Below are 25,943 nucleotides of genomic sequence, written 5' to 3'. Positions count from 1 at the left end.
AATGTGTGAGAAACTGCTTTCCGGTTTCCGAAGTCAATTTGATCATGCGGTTAACAGAAGCAGGAATTCCAGGAAAGATTTAGTGGATGAAAGAGATGTTTTTGAAATTTTCATTGTTATAGTTAACAGGTTGATTCTGAGCAGAGAGAAAGCTTTAAAACAAATATTTTTGGGTGTTTTTGATGATAATATATGTCACAAGGTTGCAGAACAGCAGTTTTTCTAACAGAGTCTAGTTAGTTTGCAATGGTTAGCAGTGTTATAACCTCACTACCCTGGGAAATATATTCCCACTGCCTGTTAGGTTGACAAAATTTTAAAAATAGATGTTGACAACCAATGATGTTATTTTGATAGTAATAGAAAAAAGTCTTTTTTGTTAGATTTAACAATATTATATATTATTGTACTGGATGGCGGTACTGTTGACAGGGGGTCCACGGGCTAATTTTAGACCAGGGCCCTCCATGATTTTAGGGGCCCGTAAACTTGAAGAAACCAATACATATTTTTTGGGATTAAGCATATCCTTCTTAGAAGTGTTTTGATTGAGGGCCGAAGATCTCATTAATACAGGGCCCAAATTATCTTCGCTGTGGCTATATTTACACTACATAGTGTAAATATTGCCACAATAGCGTTGCCAGATAAATTGCCAGATGCATTCTGCCCTAATTTGAGAAAAATTTAAAAATGTTGAAAACAAAAACTTGTGTTTTGGAAATTTGTTTAGTCCTGGACAAAGATCTAAACTCTAACCTTATTTCTACCTCTAACCCTTACCTTAACCCTTCCTAACTTTAATTCTAACTCTGGCAACACCTGATTGTGACCATAGCAACAAGTGGGTAAAAATAGCCACTTTGAATTATCTGAATGACTCAACCTACTGGAATAAGCTATGGCACCAGTATCCTGTACCACACGCATTCAGCCAAATCTTGCCTTATTACCATAGCCGTAGGAAAGTAAAACATTTTGGGGGGGCGAACAAAATTTGCCCAAATTTTTCAAAGTTTGCCCAAATTTTATCTTTGCGTAAATATTTCAAAAGCACAAAATTACTCACAATCTCTGAGGTAGTGCATTTAATAACTCTACAGGCATCAACTTGGCCGTGTACGAGAACACAGGCAACATAACATAGGCTACAACAGCAAAACAAGGCTAACTTAACTTTAACGTGCATTTATAGACCTGTCTGTGTCCCAATTAAATAAACGATCAAATTGAAGCACTCTTATGTGGCACAAAAATATATATTAAGCCTAGCTGGATTCAACAACAATTTAAACTGACTTACAGCAATAACCGGGTAACAATTGATGAATATCCTTGTCGTCAGATTATTTGAAAATCTCCAGCCTAACTTCACTAAAACTAAAGGCCAGACAAAAAGTAGCTCAATCTTTTCAATATAAAGATAGTCCAAAGACTCAGTCAGTAGTGTATTTGTAAATTTGCATTGAAAAAAATCTAGAATGACAACCTATTTACTTATCAAACCAGTAACATTAAGGGTCATTTCATTATAATTCATCCAGAAAATTGAAATTTTGGAACCATAAAATTTAGAATTGTCTCATTTTTTCACAGTTTAAAATGCTTGAAATTCTGAGTTATTTGGCACAAATTTTGTCAAAATTGGTTGAGCAGTTTTTGTTTTATCGCTATTTAAATGTTTGACCACCAGGTGGCGATTTTTTAAGTGAGCCGCATAAAAATGCTTATATCTTGGGACCTAGTTGCTCAATCTTCATAAAATTGGTATCTATCCCCCCATTTTCAGGGGTGGGCTTTCCAAAAATGAAGGTTAAAATGAGCTAGGAGTTATCCTTTTTGTGATATAAACATTTGTAGTTCTTCGATTGCATGGCCGATTTCGCCATGCGGCCATGCATTTTTTTCAAAATTTTTATGATCATTATTATTAGCATAGATGTTATATTCCAAAAATATCTTTTAAATCACTTACAATTTACAACCTCATAATAAAAATTGTACACAAAAATGCAGATATTAATTTTTTTCATCAGCCCATACTGGGTGGTCCGCCTCTCCTCCCCTTACTATGCCACTGTATGTCAAGCAAAGAATAGTAGTATAATACATTATTACACAAAGTGAAGGAGTCAAGACATAAAGATGAAGTAGTTTAATACATCGAAAGGATTGATTGATTGAATCTTTATCCTCGGACTGGGAAAGCTTATTGCAGAGCTTAATCCTGGCAGTTTCGCATACTTGTAGAGACTTTGAATCACTGACGCAGGCCGGTCACCGAGATTGACAAAGTGAAGTTTTCGATTGTTGAAGTCTTGTTGCCAGGGAACTATTCCATTCATTAGATGCCGCATGAGCTTGTCTGATGTGGGATGTAATGAGCTTGTCCGATTGGTCACAGCGGTAAACCATAATCTCTTCGTGGGAAAATTGTAACGTAAGATTCCCAAATCCGTTCGTCTGCATGCAATGACCCAAAAATAAACACACTTTCGAAACGTCTATTCAAAAGTGTATTCCAGTAAAATTAGCCGCGGCTATCGAAATGACTGGTGCAACGCCGTACACCTCTAAAACTGTCACTACGATACAGATTACTTGGATAAAAGACGGAGAATTTGTCCAGCTAGCAAGCACCAAATAAACCAGTTAAATGTGCGACCGACTTCCAACAAACAACTTCGAGAATGAATCAGAAAAATTTGTGATAACTCAAAGGCACGCCAGCAGTAGCGCGACGCAGCATTTCATGTCTCTCAAACTGAAACAGGTTTAAACCGGTCTGACACGAGTCTTACGGACGATGGTGCAATTTTGGCTCATGTTTTAGGAATTTCCATGACGTAATATTCAGTAGACCCGAACGGTTTCTACATGACGTTTGACCAGGCGAACAACCGTCTGTAACATAGCGGCCCCTAGTTATGACAGTCTGACATGGCATAACTAAAAAAGAATTGACGACAATTGTGAGCCAATGAATAAAAACACATGATACACAAATTGTTTGAATCACTCACGTTTAAGTTAATACGCAAATACAAAGGGCATGCAAAGAATGAACAGCAATAAGAATAAACACGACGATACATGAAATTGGTACCATAGGTAGTAGGTACACGCAAAAAATGACGCTATATACCATGGTTGCGATAATAACCGACTGTTCTGGGCTCAGACAAGTGTCGGCCACCGCAGACAAAACCAGGCTCAAACCCTAACACTTAGGTGTTCTTTACGGGGGCGAGGCACGAAATATCCCTCAACACATAGTCTACTTTCACTTTCCCCGTACTCTCATCATAGTTGCAGACGGCAACTTTAGCTCTACGAACCACAGGCTTCCCTTTCCTAATTTGTGGAACTACCTCATGCACCCTCCCAAGTTGATACTTCCCACGTTTACCAATGTCCTGGAGAGAACCTACCACTACAAGTTGACCAGGCTCCAAATTCTCGGCCATTTTTAGCCATTTTTTCCGGCCCTGAAGACCTGGCAAGTAAAAATCGATCCATTTACTCCAAAACTGATGAGAAAGTGACAAATTGAACCGATAATCCCTTCTTAATTGGTCACGATCATGTGGTTGCCCAACAGCACAGTATGGGTCTAAGTATGGGGTCAAAAGTGAGGCAGGGGTGATGACAGTAAAATCCCTAGGGTCGTCACTCAAAGGTACCAAAGGGCGTTCGTTCACGATCCGAACGGCACTACTGGTGTACGACTGTACGTAAGCAGTTCAATAAATTTGGGCTTACGACTTGAAGAGTCCAAAATGTGAAAAAATGCGATTTTAAATTGTTTAACCATTGCCTCCCAGGCGCCACCTTGCGCCGGAGCATACGGAGGTATAAATTCCCAGTTTATCGCTCTCTGTCTCAGGGCGTTGTGAAATTCAGCTGATTCTATCAACTCGGGTAACTTCATTTGAAAGAAGCATTTAGTCACATCAGCCATGAGACCAAATCTACCAAGCCGAAATCTAGGGTCCACGTCTTTTAGGCGCTGACAGTTAGGCGCTGGTCTAATAGGCGCGCACACTGTGGCGTCTGGATATTTAGGTGCAGAGCACTGTGGCGCCCGTTCATTTAGGTGCTACTGCTATTCCTAGAAAAGTCTGTAGACTGTATCAGCTTGGCAGGTAGGGGCGTAGGGCAATGCTTTTCACACAAAATATTATATTGAACAGGAAAATATATTGTTTTGTTAATGCGTGTGCGTTGTTGGTCATGGCTTCAGTGAGTGAAGTTGCTTAAACTGGCAATGCTTTTTCACACAAAATGTTATATTACACAGAAAAATATTTGGGTGAAGCTGCTTGAATCGGAAATGATTTTCACATAAAATGTTATATTGAACAGAAAAATATGTTTTTTTAATGCGCGTGTTCAGCATTTATTTGTTGTTAGTCCAGGTTTGCGCCGACGAAAGCTTTATCAATAAATTATTCAAGTTTCCGAACATGTATGAGTTCACTTTTAGTTAGGTCAAATAATAACTAAACATCAGTAAAAAATGTACCGTAGGCTGTACTCAAGCGGGCGGTAGGCTTGAGTGAAGAGTAACTTAGTTTTCCGTCAAAACCCGGACTAGGTTTAATAACGAGCGAAGTCTCACCATTATGCTTGCAACTTGTAGCCAAGGTGTAGCCTATATGCCCTGTAGAAATGTATTCATGTGAACAGTAGTAGAGCGTCTTACGCGTTCTCGTCACATGGCCAATCCATCCCGAACAGAAGTAATTTATATTTAATCTAAATTACCAGACATTTTTCACACAAAACTGTTGTATTTACGCGGTAAAAACATGTCATGTGATCGACGTAGACGCACAATCTTGACATCAAATGAAAGCATACATCTTCAGCTATGCGAAGATGCAAAGCTTTGCAATAAAATTTAAAACATTTTATGTACAACTAGCAACTCCAAACGGTATTTTTTCTAATTTCTAAAAAAATTACAAATTGGCAGAAAAGTATACTTCATTATAATTTTTACTACCCAAGCATGATACAATAATATGAAAACATATGTAGTTTAATCGAATGCCAAAACAATTCTGCTCATGAGAAAAAATTTACTTCGTTTCTGCGCGCAATGCTTTAGGAGGTAGCCTACAGCAGAATGATTATGGAGAAATTTGGAAAATTTTACGCAAAAAGTTTACGTAATTTAGCCTACAGTCTTTTTGATCGAGAAATTCCAAAGTAAGGGGTTGCCTAGCCAGTTTTGACTGCCAATTCCAATGAGTAAAAGAAAAAAATCCACTGTGTCCCCATCTTTAAGAAGTCCTCATCTGATAACTGCACCGCCAAAATATTTTTTTTTAATTAGCCAAAAAAGGACAGGCAAAGACTATGGATCTGCCATCATTTACATTATTTTTTTGCTTGAAATAGGCTACCTTTTAACCTTGGACGTAGGGATACTTCCTTGGTCATCATGGCAAAAATCCCAAGACGTGTGTATACGTCCGTGGTCGCGAAAGAGTTAACTAAAAATGAACTCAATAATGTTCGGAAGCTTCAATAATTTATTGATAAAGCTTTCACCAACGCAAACCTGGACTAACAACAAATAAAACAATAATAAATCAATAAAACAACAATATATTTTTCTGTTCAATGTAACATTTTGTGTGAAAAGCATTGCCGGTTTCAGCAGCTTCACTCACTGAAGCCATGATATAATTTTCTGGCAAGCTGCCAAGCTGATACAATCTACAGACATTACTAGGAATAGCACCTAAATGACCGGGCGCCACAGTGCTCCGCACCTAAATATCCAGACGCCACAGTGTGCGCGCCTATTAGACCAGCGCCTAACTGTCAGCGCCTAAAAGACTTGCTCCCGAAATCTAGCCAAGACATCTACCAGAGGGTTTAACAAGTCAGGACCCGAAAACATTACATCATTAACACAAGTTCCTCGAAATTCAGACTTGCCATCGTAAACAATGCGCTTTTTTAATTGTGACGTAACAAAGTATGGTAAATACCATTCAAATCCCTTGACATTTCCTGCTTCACCAGTACGCTCAATATAGCCATTTGATTTAAGATCTTTCATGGTGTCAGTAAAGAAATCACGAAGTTCAGGTTGTTTTAAAGCCTTCTTCCTTAAATCAGCAACTCTATCTGACGCCAACACAAAATTGTTAGGTAGATCAATATCTTCCTTCAACGGAACAGGTATCTCAAATCGACCATCTTTCAACTCAATATTCGGTTCGACAAGTTCTCTAGCCAAATTATCATTGCGAGACAATTCACAGGTTTCATTTTGCAACGTCAAATCCTGAATGACTTTATTCAGGTCTGCTATTTCCATATCACGAGACTCAATTTTACGCTGAAAGCCAGAGATGACATCCGACTCTGAAGACGTCTGCACTCTGCACACTTTAGCAACGCTTTCATCTAAGGGTGACTTACCACCACAAGCCAACCAGCCGAGAGGAGTGAGCAAAGCATGTGGTTCACTACGATTTTCACCAACACGCTCTTTCTTTGCACACATCAAATAAGCGTTGTCGTTGCCAATCAGTACATCTACAGTACTACAATCATTCAAATGAAACATATTCACGTCATGAAAATGACGGAAACCATTTAAATCTTGTTTATGCGGTAAAGTTTTAACATCGTCAGCCCAAGCTGGGTTAACCACCGAGGTTATATCACAAAACAGTTCATCTGTCTCTAACGACTGGATGTTGAGTTTGACAAGGTCAGCACAAGTAGCTTTCTGACCAGCCAGGGTATCCATTTTAAACGACGCTTTATCGTACGGTTTAAGATCAAGTTCACACACCAAATCACTCGAAACAAACGTCAACTGCGAACCAGGATCATGCTGACAATACACCAACTTCGATTTGCCAGTCATTGGATTCAAAACACGAGCAGCAGTAACGCGGTTAAAGGCTGCTTTAACATTTCCAATCTTAACATTACGCACAGGAACTCTGGCATGAGCATCATCTTTCCCAACCGAATCCAGAGAATCACCTGACGTCACATAAAAATCATGCAGAAGAAAATAGTGTTTCCTATCGTTGTTAGGCCCACACTTACGACAGTTATTTGCATGAACGCAATCCCTAACCATATGCTGGCGCAAACAGTTCAAGCATTTGCCAGCTTTCACAATGACATCTCTCCGATCTTTAGGTGTCAAGCGCAAAAATTCTTTACAATTAGACAAAAAATGATATTCAACTTGACCACGTGACGAACAACAAATACATGCCGGTAGGTTTTTACGTCTGGCTTCACCACCGCGCGGTGCGCCAACAACAGTCGAGTACTGCGAACTCCCTGACATCACATCATCATGGGGTTTTACAGACGTCTGCCTAACCGGACATGAAGGCAATTTTCCTTTGCCAAACTTTTTAAATTGCTGCGACTCACCAGAATCGCCCATTAGCATAATGCTAAAATCAGTCGACTTACGCGTTTCCTCCCGTACTACAAATTCAAACAAACTCTGAAAGGTAGGCTCATCAGTGCCACCATACTGATCACCTAAAAAGTCAAGATAACGCTGCTTAGCGTCAAACGGGAGTCACTTAGCCAAATCCAAAACAAAACGTCCTTCTAATTTATCACGCTGACCATAAGCTTGCGCGTGAAGCAAACACTGCGATAATTCATCTTTAAACTCTTTCAGATCACTGGAAGAGGTCGAAGTCAATTTGCTACCATAGCGATACTTTCTAATTTCCGGTTCTACAAAAAGACCTCCACGAACCCCAAAACGCTGGGACAAGCGAGCTAACGACATTTCTATCCTGTCTTCCTCTGACAAGCCAGGGGTGTCAGAAACCAAATTAGCAATCGTTTGCGCAGCTGTCCTAACACAAGCTGCTTGTAACAAAGTCAAACGAGTCCCCTTAAAGGGCGAAGCTGCCATTAAGGCCGTAACACGATTTTTAAAGAAGATAAATGGCATATTATTACCATCGTAACCAATCAAGGCCGCCTTATCGAAAAACGTCCTACTATTTTGGTAGGGGGCAAAGCATTACTACTAATGGCGGCCCCGTGACCTGTACGCTCTGGGGGAGGAGTTCGGTTGTAATTCGCAGACCTTGGCTCTACAGCATTCGGAAGACCCTTAGCCGCGGCCCCGAGACCTCCTGAAACAGCTGGAAAACGTGTGGATTGCCCTGGTCCACTCACAGGTTGAACGGGCGTTTGGAAAAGGTTATGTAAATTAAACTGCGATTGATGTTCATTTCTGGAATGCCTAGGAGAGCTCTTCTTAGAGCTACGCCGGGAGCCCGCCTCTGATCGATATTCAGCTAAAACTACCTCTTTTCGTTGTTCAGCCCTCAACTGAGCGTCTTTGAGTGCGAACTCAGCAGCTCTCGCTTCGGCTCTCGCGGCGGCCTCTGCAGCTCTTGCAGCAGCCTCAGCTCGTATGGCCTCAGCTCTCGCTTCGGCCTCAGCTTGTATCTGGAGCTCCTCTCGTTTTAACTGTAGGTTAATTTGTGTAACTATCCGTGACGAGCTCTCAGACATCCTAGTGCTTACGTTTGAGGCGCTATCCTCAGGATGTATGTCAGCATCCAACCTATCTGAGAACTCACTTTCTTTTTGTTCGAAGTTATGTTTTAAAGAGTTAAATTCGGGATCTACCCTATCACGAAGTTCTGCCAAGATTGCAGAGTTAAAGATTTTAGTCAAAAGAGCATGGAAATGCAGCAATTCCTCTTCTAAAATAGATAACTTAGATTGAAAAATTAACAGTTCCTGCTTATCACTCAAAGAACCTAGGGCCACAGAAAGTTCCCCAATTTGAGTCAAAACATCCCGTCTAAGATGCCGGGCCTCTCGAACTGACTTAGCCTCATCGTTATTGGGTCCCTCCCCAGAATGGCCTGCCCGACCGCAAAGAACATCATCAGGCTTAAACTCAGTCGAGTCTACGGCGGTCGAGTCCTTGTCGCCACCGAGTGTAGACATATTAAATGTTGGGGCTAAATTAACAATTAAAAAAATTAAGTTACACAAACACACAAAATTATTAGGCTACAGTAGTTATAAAAAACTTAACTGCCAAGACCGTAAAAATACAAAAAAGAATTTAAATGCACGATACCGTAGCTGTACGAGTATGAAGTCCTAAAGTCCACAAAACTTGCTTGGATTCTTCCACTTGAATCTACAAGCACAGATGGATTGTCTTTAATCTTCTTTCTTGCCAATGAATGTCAAAGTTATTTTTCTTCAGTACCAAACTGAGAAGAAATGTCTTTACTTTTCTTTGCTTCTGTAAGAGTGTAGACTACCAACCAACAAATCTTCTTTTATTATTTCTTGTACTTCTAAGTAGTTCTTCCGCACTAGCTGACAACAAACACGTCGTTTATTTTTATGCCTTCAAGTGCTTCTTGGCCTACCCGCTAACAAAAATCGTCGTTTATTTTTCTTGCTTTAATTTCTTCTTGACCTACCAACTGACAAGAACTCGTCTTTTATTTTTCTTGTTTTAATTTCTTCTTGACCTACCAACTGACAAGAACTCGTCTTTTATTTTTTTATGGTCACAGCGGTAAACCATAATCTCTTCGTGGGAAAATTGTAACGTAAGATTCCCAAATCCGTTCGTCTGCATGCAATGACCCAAAAATAAACACACTTTCGAAACGTCTATTCAAAAGTGTATTCCAGTAAAATTAGCCGCGGCTATCGAAATGACTGGTGCAACGCCGTACACCTCTAAAACTGTCACTACGATACAGATTACTTGGATAAAAGACGGAGAATTTGTCCAGCTAGCAAGCACCAAATAAACCAGTTAAATGTGCGACCGACTTCTAACAAACAACTTCGAGAATGAATCAGAAAAATTTGTGATAACTCAAAGGCACGCCAGCAGTAGCGCGACGCAGCATTTCATGTCTCTCTCAAACTGAAACAGGTTTAAACCGGTCTGACACGAGTCTTACGGACGATGGTGCAATTTTGGCTCATGTTTTAGGAATTTCCATGACGTAATATTCAGTAGACCCGAACGGTTTCTACATGACGTTTGACCAGGCGAACAACCGTCTGTAACACCGATGTAGGTAAAAACAAATGAAATCAACACAGCACCAAAACCCGAATCTCTCAGATTTTAATGAAAATTACATGATTTGAAGCCCTGTAACAAACAATCATTTTCCCAACATTTTGTCTTTCTACGTCGAGTACTTTTCGAGATAGAGTGATTTGAAATTTTAGTCATTTTCACCACTTGATGGCGCCATTTTCACATTTTAACCCATATCTCGGCCAATTTTCATTGTAGACACACGGTTGATAGCTCATTTGAAAGGTAATTTTAAGCTCTATCAATCTATTTAAAAATAATGAAACTTTATTTAATAATGAAAGAGGAATGTTGTGTTCTTGGTTGTAAACTTCCGACGAGCATAGCAAAAATATATATTTTCAAAATCAAAATTTTTTTTATTTTTTTTTAAATTTGATTCTTCTTCTACAGCCATGCAAAATATTGTGTTGTGTTTTGACCATTTTGTGTGTTTTTCAATCAATTCATTTTCCTTGCTCTAACAATTCACCATAGTTTGCTCTGCATGACATTGTAGCCTATTAGGATGCATTGTATAGCCTATCTTGTCTGTACTGTAGCTATCTTGAAATTACACTAGGCAAGGTGCATGCATGGTATGTGGATTTCAGGTTGTCATATACAATGCAGTGTGCCTTCTAGATTCTAGAATCTTGATCTACTGAAACAATGTTTGCTTTCTACTACAAAACTATCAGTCAGATGTAAAAATATATTACCTATTGGCTATGGCATAGTTTGCGCTGGTTAAGCCAGCATAAAATCGATAGCCATGATGTTTGGCAACACATTAAATACGGTTGTGTTCTTTCCATCGTGCAAACAATGCTTCAAAAGTTAATTTGAATCATTTCTTTACAATAGTTAGCTACAAACACCTACTTGCCCGCCTAGCTTGCAACCCTGCTCAGTGCTCAACCAAAATGTTTTCTTGGACTAGCCTATGCGATAAATGTAGTCATATCAATGACCTTAAACGTATGATCACGGAAATATTTGAAGAAAACCTGCTCGTTGATTCAATCACATACAAAGCATGGGTGTCTGTTGAAATAAATAAATAAAAACAACTGAACTGTTGACCGCACACATTTGGAAACCTTAATAGACCCCTAGACAAATTTGCAGAAAGCCTGTTGGAAAAACTATGGATCCTTCAAAGACATGATTTTATAGCTAAGCAACAATCTGCAAGTTTGAATCGAATGAAACAACAAATTGATGGCTCTGTTATAATTTTGGGTGTTTTTGCTGAAAATTACTCTTTTTTTGTGCAAGGTGCTGCTCAAAGTTATCATTGGACATGGACAATTATGCAGGCTACCGTTCACCCATTGTAATATACCACAATTTTCCTACTGCTGAAGATCCATCTACGGTACTTCTCTGAAACACATTTGTTTGGCCCTAATTTCTGATACTCTTCAACACAATGCTGTAACTGTTCACACCTTTCAACGTCATCTATTCAAATATTTGCAATCTTTTAAGTTTCTTGTAAAAAAGGCAATCTATTTTACCATCACATGGAAAAGGCCGCTGTGATGGAGTAGGAGGTACCATAAAACACTTGGCTGCCAAAGCCAGCCTACAAAGAGTGTCTGATGACCACATTCAAACACCAACGCAACTTTTTGTTTGGGCCGAAAAGAGCTTAACAATAAGTGAAATGTTTGTATGTTGAAGATGAAGAAATTAAACGACATGCATCGGACCTTGAAGAAAAGTTTTCCTATGCAAACCCAATTCCAGGTACACAAAAATTACATTTCTTTGAACCACTGACGAAATCTACTGAGAAGCTGATAGTCAAAGAATATTCATTGTCATCCAATTTTTCCACCGTAACAATCAACAACAAACACAGTTCAAAAATTTGACAATGGGAGGAAATTACCTCATATATATGTTATATGTGTATTGTGTGTATGAGAAGAATTGGTGGCTAGCATATGTTTAGAAGAAGTTCATGAGTAATGACGAGCTTGAACTAAAATTTCTGCATCCACATTCCACATGGTCCTGTATCATCATATTCATTGCCAAGAAAAGATGGTGTTCTGATAGTGCCACGCAATTCTCTATTTTCATCAGTGGATCCTCAAACTACTGCAAGCTCTGGAAGGACATATTCCCTCACCAACAACGAGTTGTTGCATGCCGAACAGATGCTAGCTTTAAAAATTCAATTGCAACTTGAACAGTGAACTAACGTGTAATGCAGTGTTCCCACCAAAGTCAGTTATTTATGTAAAATATGTATTTTAAGCAATATTCTAGGACTACATCTAAAAGTTTTAAAGGTTTTGTGCAACTTAGAACTTTCATTTGAAATCAATCAGCAAATCAATTCTGTTGATTAGGAGGTGTGTCTACGTCATTTGATGGGCATAGCCCTATACAGTACCGGCATAGGCGTCGATTTTTTCTTAGAAGAGAGGAATTCTGGGTAGGCGAGAGTTTTCAAACAGATTTCATTGAATGTGTATGTTCGCAATGGTTAGTCTTTCTTTCTCACAAAGACTGCGTTTAGCGTCGCTGCTGCAATTAAGCTTTAATAGGTTTGATGTTTGCTTTCTTGCGCCTTGCGATCTTATGAGCGCTGCTAAACTAAACAAACTTTTTTATGTTTTCCTTTGCGACTTAAAAAGCGCGTGACTCGTGACCTGTTATCTTTAAAGTGGCGCCTTCGGATATGCTGCAAAATGTTCGGACAGGTGACTACAGTAACAAGTACCATCAGGGTTAAGACGCATCCATTGGAATTAGGAAAAAAGCTTCCTTTGCAACGCACGACCATCCCGGGCGGAAGCTGATCCGGTAGCATGCTAACGTCAAATGGAGCAGGTCGAGATCCATGGCTCATGCTGTCTTCTGCAACTACCGGTGCATTGCCTGAGACATTGACTTCACCACTGTCCATCCTTGAAGCACTGCTTTCTTCGTCAATGTAATCTAGCGTTCATTCGTGCTGGACGTGACTTCTTCAGCGTTATCATCTTGACGCCTTTTGGAAGCTGGTTTTAAGAATGCGCGAATAGATGTTTGACTTTGCTTCATGTTTAACTTTTCAATAATGAAATGACAACATCGCGCGGTGCCCCAATTTATATCCAGCAACAAGTTTGTGAGGAAAGATTTTTAAAAAGAGATTGTTTCAGTACGTCTTTAGTTTGTATCGGTTATTTTATTGTCATGTTCATCATGATGTCATATTCATATTCCTTTACGCTGACGTGGAACTGAAGTTTGACTGTGACTTAACGAAAGTGAGACCATTCGGAGAAAAGATCAAACGTGGCTTTCTCTCACCAGGAATTGTCAGCGTGTGGCAGTGGCAGTTGCCGTGGTAACAACAATGCAGTGAGTACCGCCTTTTTTCAACGCAGCGTTGTTGCGAAATTGCTTTGTTCTGTCGGATACCTAGCGAGAGGCATGGCGTAAAACAAGAAGTTGCGCTGCAGTTGGTTGGATAATTCAGCGTTTCACTAAAACGGTAATAATTGGAACGAACACTTCATAAGTGTCATGAAAACAGGGTGGGCGAAACATATTTTGCCCACCCTCGTTTCACGGCAGGGTGGGCGCCGCCCACCCGGCCCACCCTCTTTCGACGCCTATGAGTACCGGTACTTTCTACTTTGCATGCAAATTAACAGTACGATCACGATAACAAAGATTCAGTGTTCGTACTTTTGGCATACTGGTACTCGATTTTCGTGGTTTAAAATGAAAGTTAATGCATTGCTATGAAATAGCTGCTGCTTGGAATTTGTGCCAGAACTTTTGTTTTCGCGATAGTGTTATAATTTTGCATGCAAAGTATAGAGCCATGCCCACCCAATGACGTAAGCACACCTCCTAATCGCCAAAATTGATTTGATGATTGCTTCCAATCAAATAAAGTTGCATAAGTTTCATTGGCATGTTTGTAAAGTGTGGATTTTTTGGTATTTTATAAACTACAGTTAGCTTTGAGTGGATTTCCCCTGTAACAGAAATTAATATTATTAACACCTTGGAGGGAACACTGATGTAATGTATGTATATTGTATATTTTTGACTTGTTCAAATAAAGTGACCAGCTTTTATTGTTTGTATATTTTATTAGTAGTTTAGTAGTGAGTTATGTCCACGAAAATTATTTATATTTGCTTATAGTTAACCTCTGAAGGTAACGGTCGACAATGTCATTGCTTAATCATGAATTTTTATCATTATATCTTGGCTATTGGATTTCATCTTTAGAACCTACAAAAAGCTATGTTGTATAATATTATTTAAAGATTTCCTGACACACGCAATACAAACTGCTACAATAGTCAACTTCATTCCTCAAGCTGAATTTGTATTTTTCAAAATGTTGCAGCATTGCGAAAATATACAGAAGCAGATGATTTAAATTATTTCTAAAACTCCCAGTCTCTTCTTGCTTAATTATATTAAAGACACACTGTATGAAGAGTTGAAGACCTCCTCTTCATCGAAGCTGTACTTATTTATAATTAAGATATCTCAGCATTTAGCTTGTTACTAATTCCCATGTAAGTTATCCTGCAGATACGTATAAAAAATTTAGTAAGGATAAACAAAACAAAAAAAAAATTGACTAAGGAATATAAAATTATTAAAAAACACACAGAATGGTCAAAACACAACACAATATTTTGCATGGCTGTAGAAGAAGAATCAAATTTTAAAAAAAATAAAAAAAATTTTGATTTTGAAAATATATATTTTTGCTATGCTCGTCGGAAGTTTACAACCAAGAACACAACATTCCTCTTTCATTATTAAATAAAGTTTCATTATTTTTAGATAGATTGATAGAGCTTAAAATTACCTTTCAAATGAGCTATCAACCATGTCTCTACAATGAAAATTGGCCGAAATATGGGTTAAAATGTGAAAAATGGCGCCATCAAGTGGTGAAAATGACTAAAATTTCAAATCACTCTATCTCGAAAAGTACTCGAAGTAGAAAGACAAAATTTTGGGAAAATGATATTTTCATACATTTTTACTAATGATGTGATTTTCATCACAATCGGTGTCGTCGAGGTTTGAAAATGCAAAATTTTGTGTTGATTTCATTTGTTTTCACCCATGGGAGAAATAATTATATCATTTTGAAACATGTCTCGCTGCTACTGGTAGGACAGTGTGCACAGTACAATTGTGTTACTTTAATTTGTCAGAAGTTACATTAAAGAACAGCGATAGTCTTAATAGTAAAGTGAGCTATATGCAACAATCTAAGAAATACATAACAATCTGAGAAAGAAAGTACATTGCAAAATAAAGTCACACTAGTATTCTGAGGATATAACTACTATCATTTCTGAATTGGAATATATAGGCTTTGTCTGCACTGATCATTGTAAAATTACATACATACATCATTGTAAGATTATTATTGCCAAGAAGTGTACGAAACATTAAAGATAGTTTTAAGTGATATTCTGCTATAAAATACAATTAAAAAGGATTCAATAAACCTATAGTTTTGCATGCATAACTAGTGCATCCCATTTTGCATTTAACATTATGTGACACTGGACAAAATATGCTCACTGCAGAGCCATCACAACATGTGAGGGGCAATAATCGTAATGAATAAAAACGCAATTGAACAAGGGCCGCCATGCATGTAAATGAAGAAATTCAGGACCAGGCACACTGGCACAGCGCTTCCACGCTGGAATCTTTGTTGAGTATTTCTTACTGGCCTATTTTCTTGAGTATTCCTCAGCTTTTATATAGAAGAAAGTTACACTTGTTACAGCTTCAGAGCAGTATTGAAAGGCAGCTGCAGAAGTCAAAGTTTGGTTAGCAGTTGGTCTGCCTAGACTTTCGTTACCCAGCTTCCTTTTTACTACTCCACCAATCCCGTCACATGGAGATTTACCATGACTTGTGGCAAAAAATAACCAACTTGCAGACTCTTGAACAAAGATTCCAGCGTGGAAGCACTGTGCCTGGTACTCGTGGATACCATTACTTTAGTTCAAGTTGTATTGGTTCTTTCAGTTTTAAGCTCGCATCAGATAATTCACAATTCGCTGGCACACATTGTTTCTTCGATGCAGCCCCAAGTATAAACATCCAAGATGTAAGTGTCATGTCTTATGTAGCATGTGTTTATGATGAACAGTGGTGGGTTGGGCTTGTTGAAATCGTGGACAAAGAAAAGAATGATGTTCTGGTCAATTTTATGCATCCTTGTGGCCCCTCTCCATCTTTCAATTGGCCTGGCCGTGAAGATAAGTGTTACATGTACATTTCTTCAATCCTGACGATTTTGGACAATCCTTCCACTACAACTGGCAGAATATACACATTTTCGGCTATGGAAACTGTGAACCGTCGCTTCATTTGCATTCAAGATGAGCATTGATTGGCTTCTATTATGTTGGGTTTGATTGCCTGAAATTGCTGTCTAGGTCTTGACTAATGTTACAATAATGGCATGCTGTTCTATGTGTCCAAGTGTGCAACAACCTTTGTTCATTTATGTTTTATATTTTTGCTTCCTCTCACAATGCTTAATTACTGTACAATGTACATGCTGTGGTTTAAAGTTTATTCGCATACATGGCAGCCCGTGTTTAATTGTATCATAATTTATGCTGCCTCTCACATGTTTAGCTACATGGTAGAAACCGTGGTTGTCGGTTTATTTACATGCATGGCGGCCCTTGTTCAATTGCATTTTTATTCATTACGATTATTGCCCCTCACATGTTGTAATGGTTCTGCAGTGAGCATATTTTGTCCAGTGTCACATAATGTTAAATGCAAAATGGGATGCACTAGTTATGCATGCAAAACTATAGGTTTATTGAATCCTTTTTAATTGTATTTTATTGCAGAAAGTCACTTAAAACTGTCTTTAATGTTTCGTATATTTCTTGGCAATAATAACCTTACAATGATGTATGTATGTAATTTTACAATGATCAGTGCAGACTAAGCCTATATATTCCAATTCAGAAATGATAGCAGAAGTGTATACACTTGTAGTTATATCCTCAGACTTTATTTTGCAATGTACTTTCTTTATCAGATTTTTATGTATAAATCTTAGATTGTTGCATAAAGCATATAGCTCACTTTACTATTAAGACTGTCGCTGTTCTTTAATGTAACTTCTGACAAACTAAAGTAACACAATTGTACTGTGCACACTGTCCTACCAGTAGCAGCGAGACATGTTTGAAAAATAATATAATTATTTTCCACGTATCGGACAAGCTCATTACATCCTTTCGATGTATTAAACTCCTTCATCTTTGTCTTGACTCCTTCACTTTGTGTAATAACGTATTATACTACTATTCTTTGCTTGACATACAGTGGCGTAGTAAGGGGGGGAGGGGCGGACCACCCAGTATTGGCTGATGAAAAAAAATTAAAATCCAATGTTTTTGACTATTTTAAAAATTCTGCATTTTTGTGTGCAATTTTTATTATGAGGTTGTGAATTGTAAGTGATTTAAAAGATATTTTTGGAATATAACATCTATGCTAATAATAATGATCATAAAAATTTTGAAAAAAATGCATGGCCGCATGGCGAAATCGGCCATGCAATCGAAGAACTACAAATGTTTATATCACAAAAAGTACAACTCCTAGCTCATTTTAACCTTCATTTTTGGAAAGCCCACCCCTGAAAATGGGGGGATAGATACCAATTTTATGAAGATTGGGCAACTAGGTCCCAAGATATGAGCATTTTTATGCTGCTCATTAAAAAAATCGCCACCTGGTGGTCAAACATTAAAATGGCGATAAAACAAACACCGCTCAATCAATTTTGACAAAATTTGTGCCAAATAACTCAGAATTTCAAGCATTTTAAACTGTGAAAAAATGAGACAATTCTAAATTTTATGGTTCCATGGCCTGGATGAATTATAATGAAATGACCCTTAAGTTACTTAATCCATGCTACTTCAAACACTATAGCCTAAAAAGAATTTGACAGTTTATGATGCTATGCACATCAAACTTGCACCTTTGAACAAAACTACTTTTAATATCACAAATATTGATATCATATTACAATGAAATCATACTCAATGTTCTTACAGAACATCATTAGAATGATATTCTTACTTCATAATGAAGCAGCTACTCAAATTGCAAGCACTGAAAAAAAGCGACTCCCAGGTAGTAACTTCAAGCTTAATCCTTGCCACAAAATATTACAGACCACATTACCAACAGCACTATTTACATTGCCTGATGCATCAACTGCATGAATTGGATGACAAAACATGAACAACATAACATGTGTTTTTATATTTGATTGTTGTTGCTCTAATACTGATCATAGATAGTAGGCTAAATAGCTGAGCATATCAACCCCTGGACTAGCAAAGACAAACAGCAGTTTAAACAAAAAACTTCTTTACATATAGAAAACAGTTAAACAGTAGCCCACAAATTACATGAAACTAAATGCTGGAAAATTTACAAATTGTTTTCATTTAATATACTTTTTCACTTTGTGCAGGCCTATGCGGTAGTTCGTTGCCAAGATCAAATGCTCACAAAAGTGGTGTATGAGTGGCTTCACAACTGTTGATTTTTAGAGTTTATAACAAATGCTTAACTTGTTTGGCCATATCTAAAAATGATAAGCTATCTTTGTAGTATTTAAGTCAAGTTTTGTGAGCATAGCATAACTCATGATAAGATTAATTTATCCAATAACTAGATAATTTTGCTCAAACATTTTACTAACAACTATTATACATTAGTACAAGAATCCAGTAGGGTTTCAAAATTCTACCAATGAAGAAATGTAAACTAGTGTGTATACTGTGTATATCCTAATAAATATCTGTAATAAGCTTACCTCAGCTCGCCAAATGCATTATTTTACATTTAGTTTCTTCAGATAGTGAATTGAAAGTTACATTCTGCCCAAATTTCTATACCATATACAAAGTTTTCAAAATTGTTGATGCTACATTTACATTCAAAGAAAAATGTTAATGTATTTCATACAAAGTGCAACACAATAAAGTCACTAAACTGGTAAAATGTTGAAAACTCATGGTAAGAATTAACGAAGTGGCTATTTTTACACACTTGTTGCCATGGTTGCTTGTGAAAGGTGTTGCCAGAGTTAGGATTAACTTTTTTCAAATTAGGGCAGAATTCCTTATCTGGCAACGCTATTACGGCTATATTTACACTATTATAGTGTAAATATAACCACAGCAAAGAATTAATTCATTCAAATAACTAGATATTTTTGCCCAAATGATTTTTACAAACATCTACATCACAGTAGTAAGATATTGAGGAAAAAACCCAAAAAACTCTCATAAAGTTACCAGTAGGCTACCCAGCAAGCCTTTAAATCTTATATATCTAATGCAGGTGCAGCCTATGTTTTAGTGAAAATCAGTGATAAAGTTACATTTGTTTGCTAACTGTGCTCTTTTACAGTTACTTTTTGCAGTTTTAGAATCGAAATTTATCATTTAAATGCCCAGATTGCAATACCACATGTAATTGTTTCCAAAATCGATGATAATGCATTTTACATTCATTGAAAAATATCAATGTATCTCATAAATTATAATAATTATATAAAGTCTATAAACTGGTGAGACTTCGAAACATCATGGTAAGATTGATTTGCCCAAATAACTTGACATTTTTGCCCAAATTCGCGACATTTTTTTTTCATTGGGGGAGCGACCGCCCCCCCTGCCCCCCCATCTCCTACGGCTATGCTTATTACTATCGTACTGTATACTATTTCAGGAATATATTTGGTATTTGTATTACGTGGTGATAAGCTTCAAAGCAGTAGACTAAGTGTGTATACCACAATGTCAAGACCCAGACCGATGAACATTGCTGAAACGCTTGAACAACTTTTTCAAGACGATGATGGTGATGTTCCAGATCATGCAAGTGATTCAGAAAATGAAGGTGATTCTGATGAAGATTACAATGATACCATAACTTTTCAAGGCCCAGTGGTAACCCGATCTGCTGCAGCTACCGGTACCACATCCTCACAAAATGGCCCATCTTGCAGCTACTCATCCACAATGACAACAAGGCAGTCTAAAAAAACAGCAAAAAGAAAGCAAACTGCAAATAATATTGTCCAACTTCCTAAGAGGACTCGTCGTACTGCAGACAGGGCTGCCAATGATCTTCATATTGCTTTATCAGCACTTCCTGCTGCTGATGCTGCTGACGAAAGTGATGATGATAGTAACATTGATATAGTTGTGAACAATGACCAACCAAACTGGAGTACAGAAGTTTCATCTTATTTTTCATCTCTACCGAGTTTTGATGAACCGACTGCACCTGAAGTTTGCCATTCATTTCGCAATTGTGCTCTTTCAGGAGAATTTTTTCAACGTTTTTTTGACATCAATCTTTTGCAGTTTATTACAGATGAAACCAATAAATATGCTCAGCAGAAACAAATAAAAAATTGGACTCAAACTACTGTCGAGGAGATCAAAGCATTTCTGGGAGTTTTAGTTGTTATGGGCATTATTGGCCTGAAACAAGTAGACTTGTATTGGTCTTCTGATCCTTTCTATGCAACTGGCACAGTGAAAAATGTCATGACATGCAAAAGGTTAAAAAAATTGCTTGAAGCTTTTCATGTCAGTGACAATCAAACTGCTGTACCACATGGACAGGTTGGCTATGACAAACTTCAAAAGGTCCGCCCTCTCATTGAGCAGTTGAATACAAAATTTCAGGAAGAATACAAACATTCTAACTGTCAATCAATAGATGAGTCCATGGGATTATTCAAGGGGCGATCCTCAATGAAGCAGTATATGCCTAAAAAGCCAATTAAACGTGGCTACAAGGTTTGGGTTCGTGCTGATCCTGTCACTGGATATATGTCACAGTTTGAAATATATACAGGAAAATCGACGCAAGCTGAACAATTTGCAGGTGATAATCTTGGCTCAAGAGTAGTGAAAACTCTTTGTCAGGGCATCAAGTGTGGTGATTATGACGTACCACTACTTGTTGTATTTGACAACTTTTTCACATCTCATGACCTGATGAAGTTTTTGCAAGAAAAAAATCTCTTTTCTGTAGGCACAGTGCGAATCAACAGGAAAGATTTACCTGCTGAAATGAAGAAAAAGCCAATAATGAAAAGGGGTGAGCATAAAGGCTTCACTAAAGAAAATGTTGGTGCAGTATTGTGGCAAGACAATCGGCCTGTGGCAATGCTCACAACAGCCCATAATCCCAATTTACTTCAAACTGTAAACAGAACTGAGAAAGATGGGAGCAAGGCCAGTGTCCCATGTCCAGAAGCAGTCATAGACTACACTGCATACATGAGAGGAGTTGATCGTTTTGATCAACTGAAGGAGTCCTACAGTGTTTCAAGAAGATCGAAAAAGTACTGGTTCAGGCTATTTTATTATCTGTTAGATGCTGCTTTGGTGAATTCGTATGTGCTTTATAGCATTTTCAATGCAAACCATGGTGCCGCAATGAAACACATTGACTTCAACAAACATGTGGCTGAGCATCTCATTGAAAACTTTTGTTCAAGGAAGAAAAAAGGGTTTTCCTCTGCATACTATATGAACAAAAACTACAGTGTTAATGGTAAAGCAATTGGAGTATCACCAGAAATTCGTTTTTCTAATGTTGGCTGCCACCTTCCTGCTGAACTGGGATCTTACAGGCGATGCAAACTATGCTCAACAGCTGAGCATGACAAGCGAAGCAAAATTTCTTGCAGCACTTGTAAAGTACCACTTTGCATTGTCCCTTGCTTTGCTAAATTTCATGAAAAATAAACCCAAGTTGTGTGTTATTGAAATGACTTCTTTTGAAATGAGTGTTATTGAAATGAATCTTTTTGTTTTTCTTTGATTTCGCTTGTGTTTTCCTTGAAAATGAGCTTTAGCACAAACCGCAGACAAGGCAGTGGGAAAAATATTACCATTTAGCTATAGGCAGCGGTAAGAATATTCCCGGGCGTTTTGGACATGAACTAAAGTGAAAATAAGAAGTTTTGGCATGGTTTTGATATTTTGGTATATAACTAAGCTCAGCAATATAAAAAAAATTTAAAACATATGTCACGTGACTACCGCCCATTAAAGGGTCTGGACAATACAAACTATTTTTCTTCAAATGCTTGATCCGTTTTACTGCATAACATATTTGACTGTATATTTTAACTCTTTTTACTTGCGCAATACATAGCGTATTGTTTTTTAAAAGGTTAAACAAGCGCTAGATGTACAGCCAAAAGTGTTTGTAAACTTAATTTTGTGTCATGCTGAATGCCGTGTGGAAATAAAATGAGAAACAGTGAGCCCTTTGCACCAATAACTTTTTATCAATCGTAAAGTTACCATTTCCTGTGCTTGGATCCAGCAAAAGACCGGATAGAAATTGTACAACAATGGACCAATGATCATTGAGCAGATTGTTTTGGACGAAGGAAGCAAACTCTCTTGATGGCATTTGATAACAAAGATACAAAGCTGAAAAGTACTCCTGGAAGGTTTGATGTGTAAAATATAATTGTTGGTTACCTTCCAGCAGCGGACATGTTTTGTTGGATCCTAATAAAAGTACCACAAAATCCTGAACTTCGCTGATGGTCAGATTTTTTTGTGCAAGAGTTTTAGCATCAATAAGTACTGTACCCTCTTTTGTCGCTTTAAAGGCGATTTCAGCCAATTTCATAACAGTTTCAACCGACAAAGAACTTGTGTGGTCAGACGCTTTAAGATTTTTAAGCAAAAAATGAAACACTTTGGTCATTGTGGAAATGCATTTCACTTGTCCAGATGAACACAATGAAGCTTTGACATAAAGTTGTAATATAAGTGGGTTGTGGCATAATGATTCTAGCTGGGGTGCTTTACTGGTTAATGATTCCCAGAGTTCATCGACTTTGCTCTGGTTATTTAATAAAGCCTCGAACAATTTCCTCATATCTGAAGCGGTTAAATCACGAAGAAAGAAAATAAGACTTGGTCTGCAGTTTTTAGGAACGGAAAGCATCGCGTGTGGACGAGAAGTGAAGATGAGGTGGCAGTGACGTAGAAATTGTCCTTGGCAAAGGCTTGAAACTAGTTCCTGAGAAGTAAGTGAGCTGTTATAGTTGCATGTCTTTACAGTTTTTAAAATACTCCATTTCACTTGATCGTATCCGTCAAGAATGATACAAACTTTTTTTGGATTGTTTTTGATCCATTCAAAAGCAGAAGAAGCTTTGTTCTCGTTTAAGTTGTAGTTGCTATCTCCCAATAAAAATTCTTTCAAAGTAAATGTTTCTTCTTCACAGTCGCTCATGTTCATGAAAAGCTTCCTTAAAACAACAAGATCACCACATTGACAAAGACGCCTAGCCAGGCGCTTGGACAGAATCGTTTTTCCTGCTCCAGGATATCCAATTATTGAAACAAAATCGTTCTTTTGAGCATCTAAAACTAATTTATCAAAGTCAACTTTTTCGTCAGATTTCGTTAGTTTAAATTCATGGGTTTTGGGATCATATTTGTTGTCATCGGGAACAAGATTTCCTTCGTAAAATTTAACCAAAAAAGTTCAGCACACATTTCTGGCAAACCATCTGAAGAGATGTTGAAATAGCACAGGTCGACGTCATATTCAGGATCATACAGCTGGAAGGTCGTTTCTTTGAGCTTTTCTATTCCGATGTTTGAGCCTAAAAACAAAAAATCAAATTTATTAAATTTTTGCATTAAAAAGTAGCAAATGTGGATCCTGACGTTTTTCAATTGTTTCTTACAGTTTTTCCCGCACATCCTTACAGATGTAACAACTGCGGAAAAAACATTCCAAATCAAATTAAAACAAAAATTTCCTGAAAATGTAATGTAAGAAAACACACCTATTAGCCTAGTATTCAACTTTTGTTAGGTTTTAATATGCTGTTAGTAAACTTATCTTTATGTAACGCAAGAATAAGATAAATAAAAGATGCGCTCCCACTACACAGCATGCAACGCTTTCTACCCAGACAACCACTTCATCTGGTCCAGAATATTTACAGATGAAGTGCATGCCGCAATTACGTACAGTTACAACGGAGTAACGCAGTTGCAACGCAATCGTTGAGCAAAGCAGAGTCACGTAGTAATTAAGCTTCCGCAGGCAAGGTAAGGAAAGAACAATAACAATAACGCAATTCAATGTATCTGTTCATTATGTCTACAGATGAAGTGCGTGCCGCAAATGTATGAAAGGTTTCGACACAAGGGACTGTATAATGTACAAAACACGTCCCTAGCCCAAACCTCTTTGCAAACCCTTCCCCTTCTTTTATAGACTGCCCCTAACTGTAAAGCTTAAGTTAGGATTCGTTTAAACCTACTTTGTCGAAGCAAGGAGTGAGAAGATGCAGAAGTTGATCTCGGTGTTGTTTGCTCATTGTGAGAAATTGTTTCCAATGTACCTTTATTAACATGTGATCAAAGTTAATTAATGAAACTGCAATTATATTATCTGCGACGGTTGAATAACATACCCGATGAATCCACTACTTTTACATTGATTTGACGTCTGCAGATTCTGAATCAATGTAAAATTCTAATCAGCACAATCCGTTACTTTTACATTGATTTAACATCAGGTTCTTATGTTGAGTAGTGACAATTATTTTTTAACCAATCCAAATATCACAGACGTTTAGTATCATAGCGGAGCTACTTTAAAATTGTCAACTTTTGTATTTTAGAACTGGCAACAGTGATGAAATCAGATTGAGACTTCAAATAAACTTTTGTCAGACAGATATCATATTAACAGTGACTCAGTAGTTGCCACTAATTATTCAGACGCAGTAGCGGAGCTAGAAACAAATTCATTGTAGTTTCAAGGGAGTAAAAATTGTAAGAGAAAATGAACAACGCTTGTGATAACCTTCCATCCTTAGATTCGCCGATTCACAAATAAAACCAGTTAATTAGTTTATTGTGTCAAAATTACCGCTATCTAGATTTGGTTGTGACGCTATCTGACTGAACAATTCAACTTCTAAATTTGAAACAAAAAGCTTCAAAAAAACCTTCTAATTTATCCAATCGAATGTGTTTTAGCTTTTTTGTTTTTTGGGGTAGCACGTGACCAAGTGCCTCACTGGATCGCCTACTGCACACACCAGATTGTCAGATAAAAAATGTTGAGAATTGATCTAACAAGATCGAAATCGCTCGTTTAGCAGTAAAGATTACACTGACTCTCGTGAATATTGATTTGTGTGTATATGATTTTTAAAATTACACAATAAATAGTATTAATAATAGTAAGTAACAAATACTACAAAAAGGTTCTCAATGCCAAGTAGAGCGAATTACATCAAATATAGTTATTACTCACTAAATTTTTGACAGCCTGATTCACCATAAAAGGGGTAGGCTATTATCAGAAGGTCCTTATTCAAATAGAATCTATTTCTATTTCAATAAAGACCTTCTGAGGATTCCCCTTTTAAGGTGAAACAGGCTGTAGAGGATACTAGTGAATATTATAATAACTATATTTGATGTAATTTGTCAAATTAATGCTTCGGAAATAATTCGCTAACATTCGAGAGAGGCTATTACTAAACTCTATGTGGCTGTGCACACTTCATCTTGGAAAAGCCATTAGAAAACAAGCAAACAACTTCTTGGAATAACAATTTAAACCCTATACTAAATGGTGTGCTTGTCTGTGTTAATACTAGTGGTGTTCTGGAGGCAATAATTTGACCGGAAGCCGGATGTTCCGGCCAGAGAATTGCAACTCCACCCTGAGATTTTGATCTGTTTTGTGTAATTAATGTTTCAAACGAGCGGTT

General features: G+C 37.6%; 1 protein-coding gene across 3 annotated transcripts in view; it reads right to left on the bottom strand.

Moving 5' to 3' along the window:
• The window catches only part of LOC145765196 (uncharacterized), a 32,536-nt gene extending 9,251 nt beyond the window's left edge, over nt 1-23,285 (bottom strand). For all 3 annotated transcript variants that reach the window (XM_082576976.1, XM_082576975.1, XM_082576977.1), the window contains exon 1: nt 22,483-23,285. In XM_082576976.1, the coding sequence (XP_082433102.1) occupies nt 22,483-23,140 (658 nt within the window). In that variant the 5' untranslated portion in view covers nt 23,141-23,285. The remainder of the gene's footprint in view (nt 1-22,482) is intronic.
• Between the last annotated feature and the right edge of the window lie 2,658 nt (nt 23,286-25,943).

The sequence above is a fragment of the Aplidium turbinatum genome, chromosome 2, assembly GCF_918807975.1.
Source record: "Aplidium turbinatum chromosome 2, kaAplTurb1.1, whole genome shotgun sequence".
Lineage (NCBI taxonomy): Eukaryota > Metazoa > Chordata > Ascidiacea > Aplousobranchia > Polyclinidae > Aplidium > Aplidium turbinatum.
This window is presented reverse-complemented; position numbering and strand designations above follow the sequence as displayed.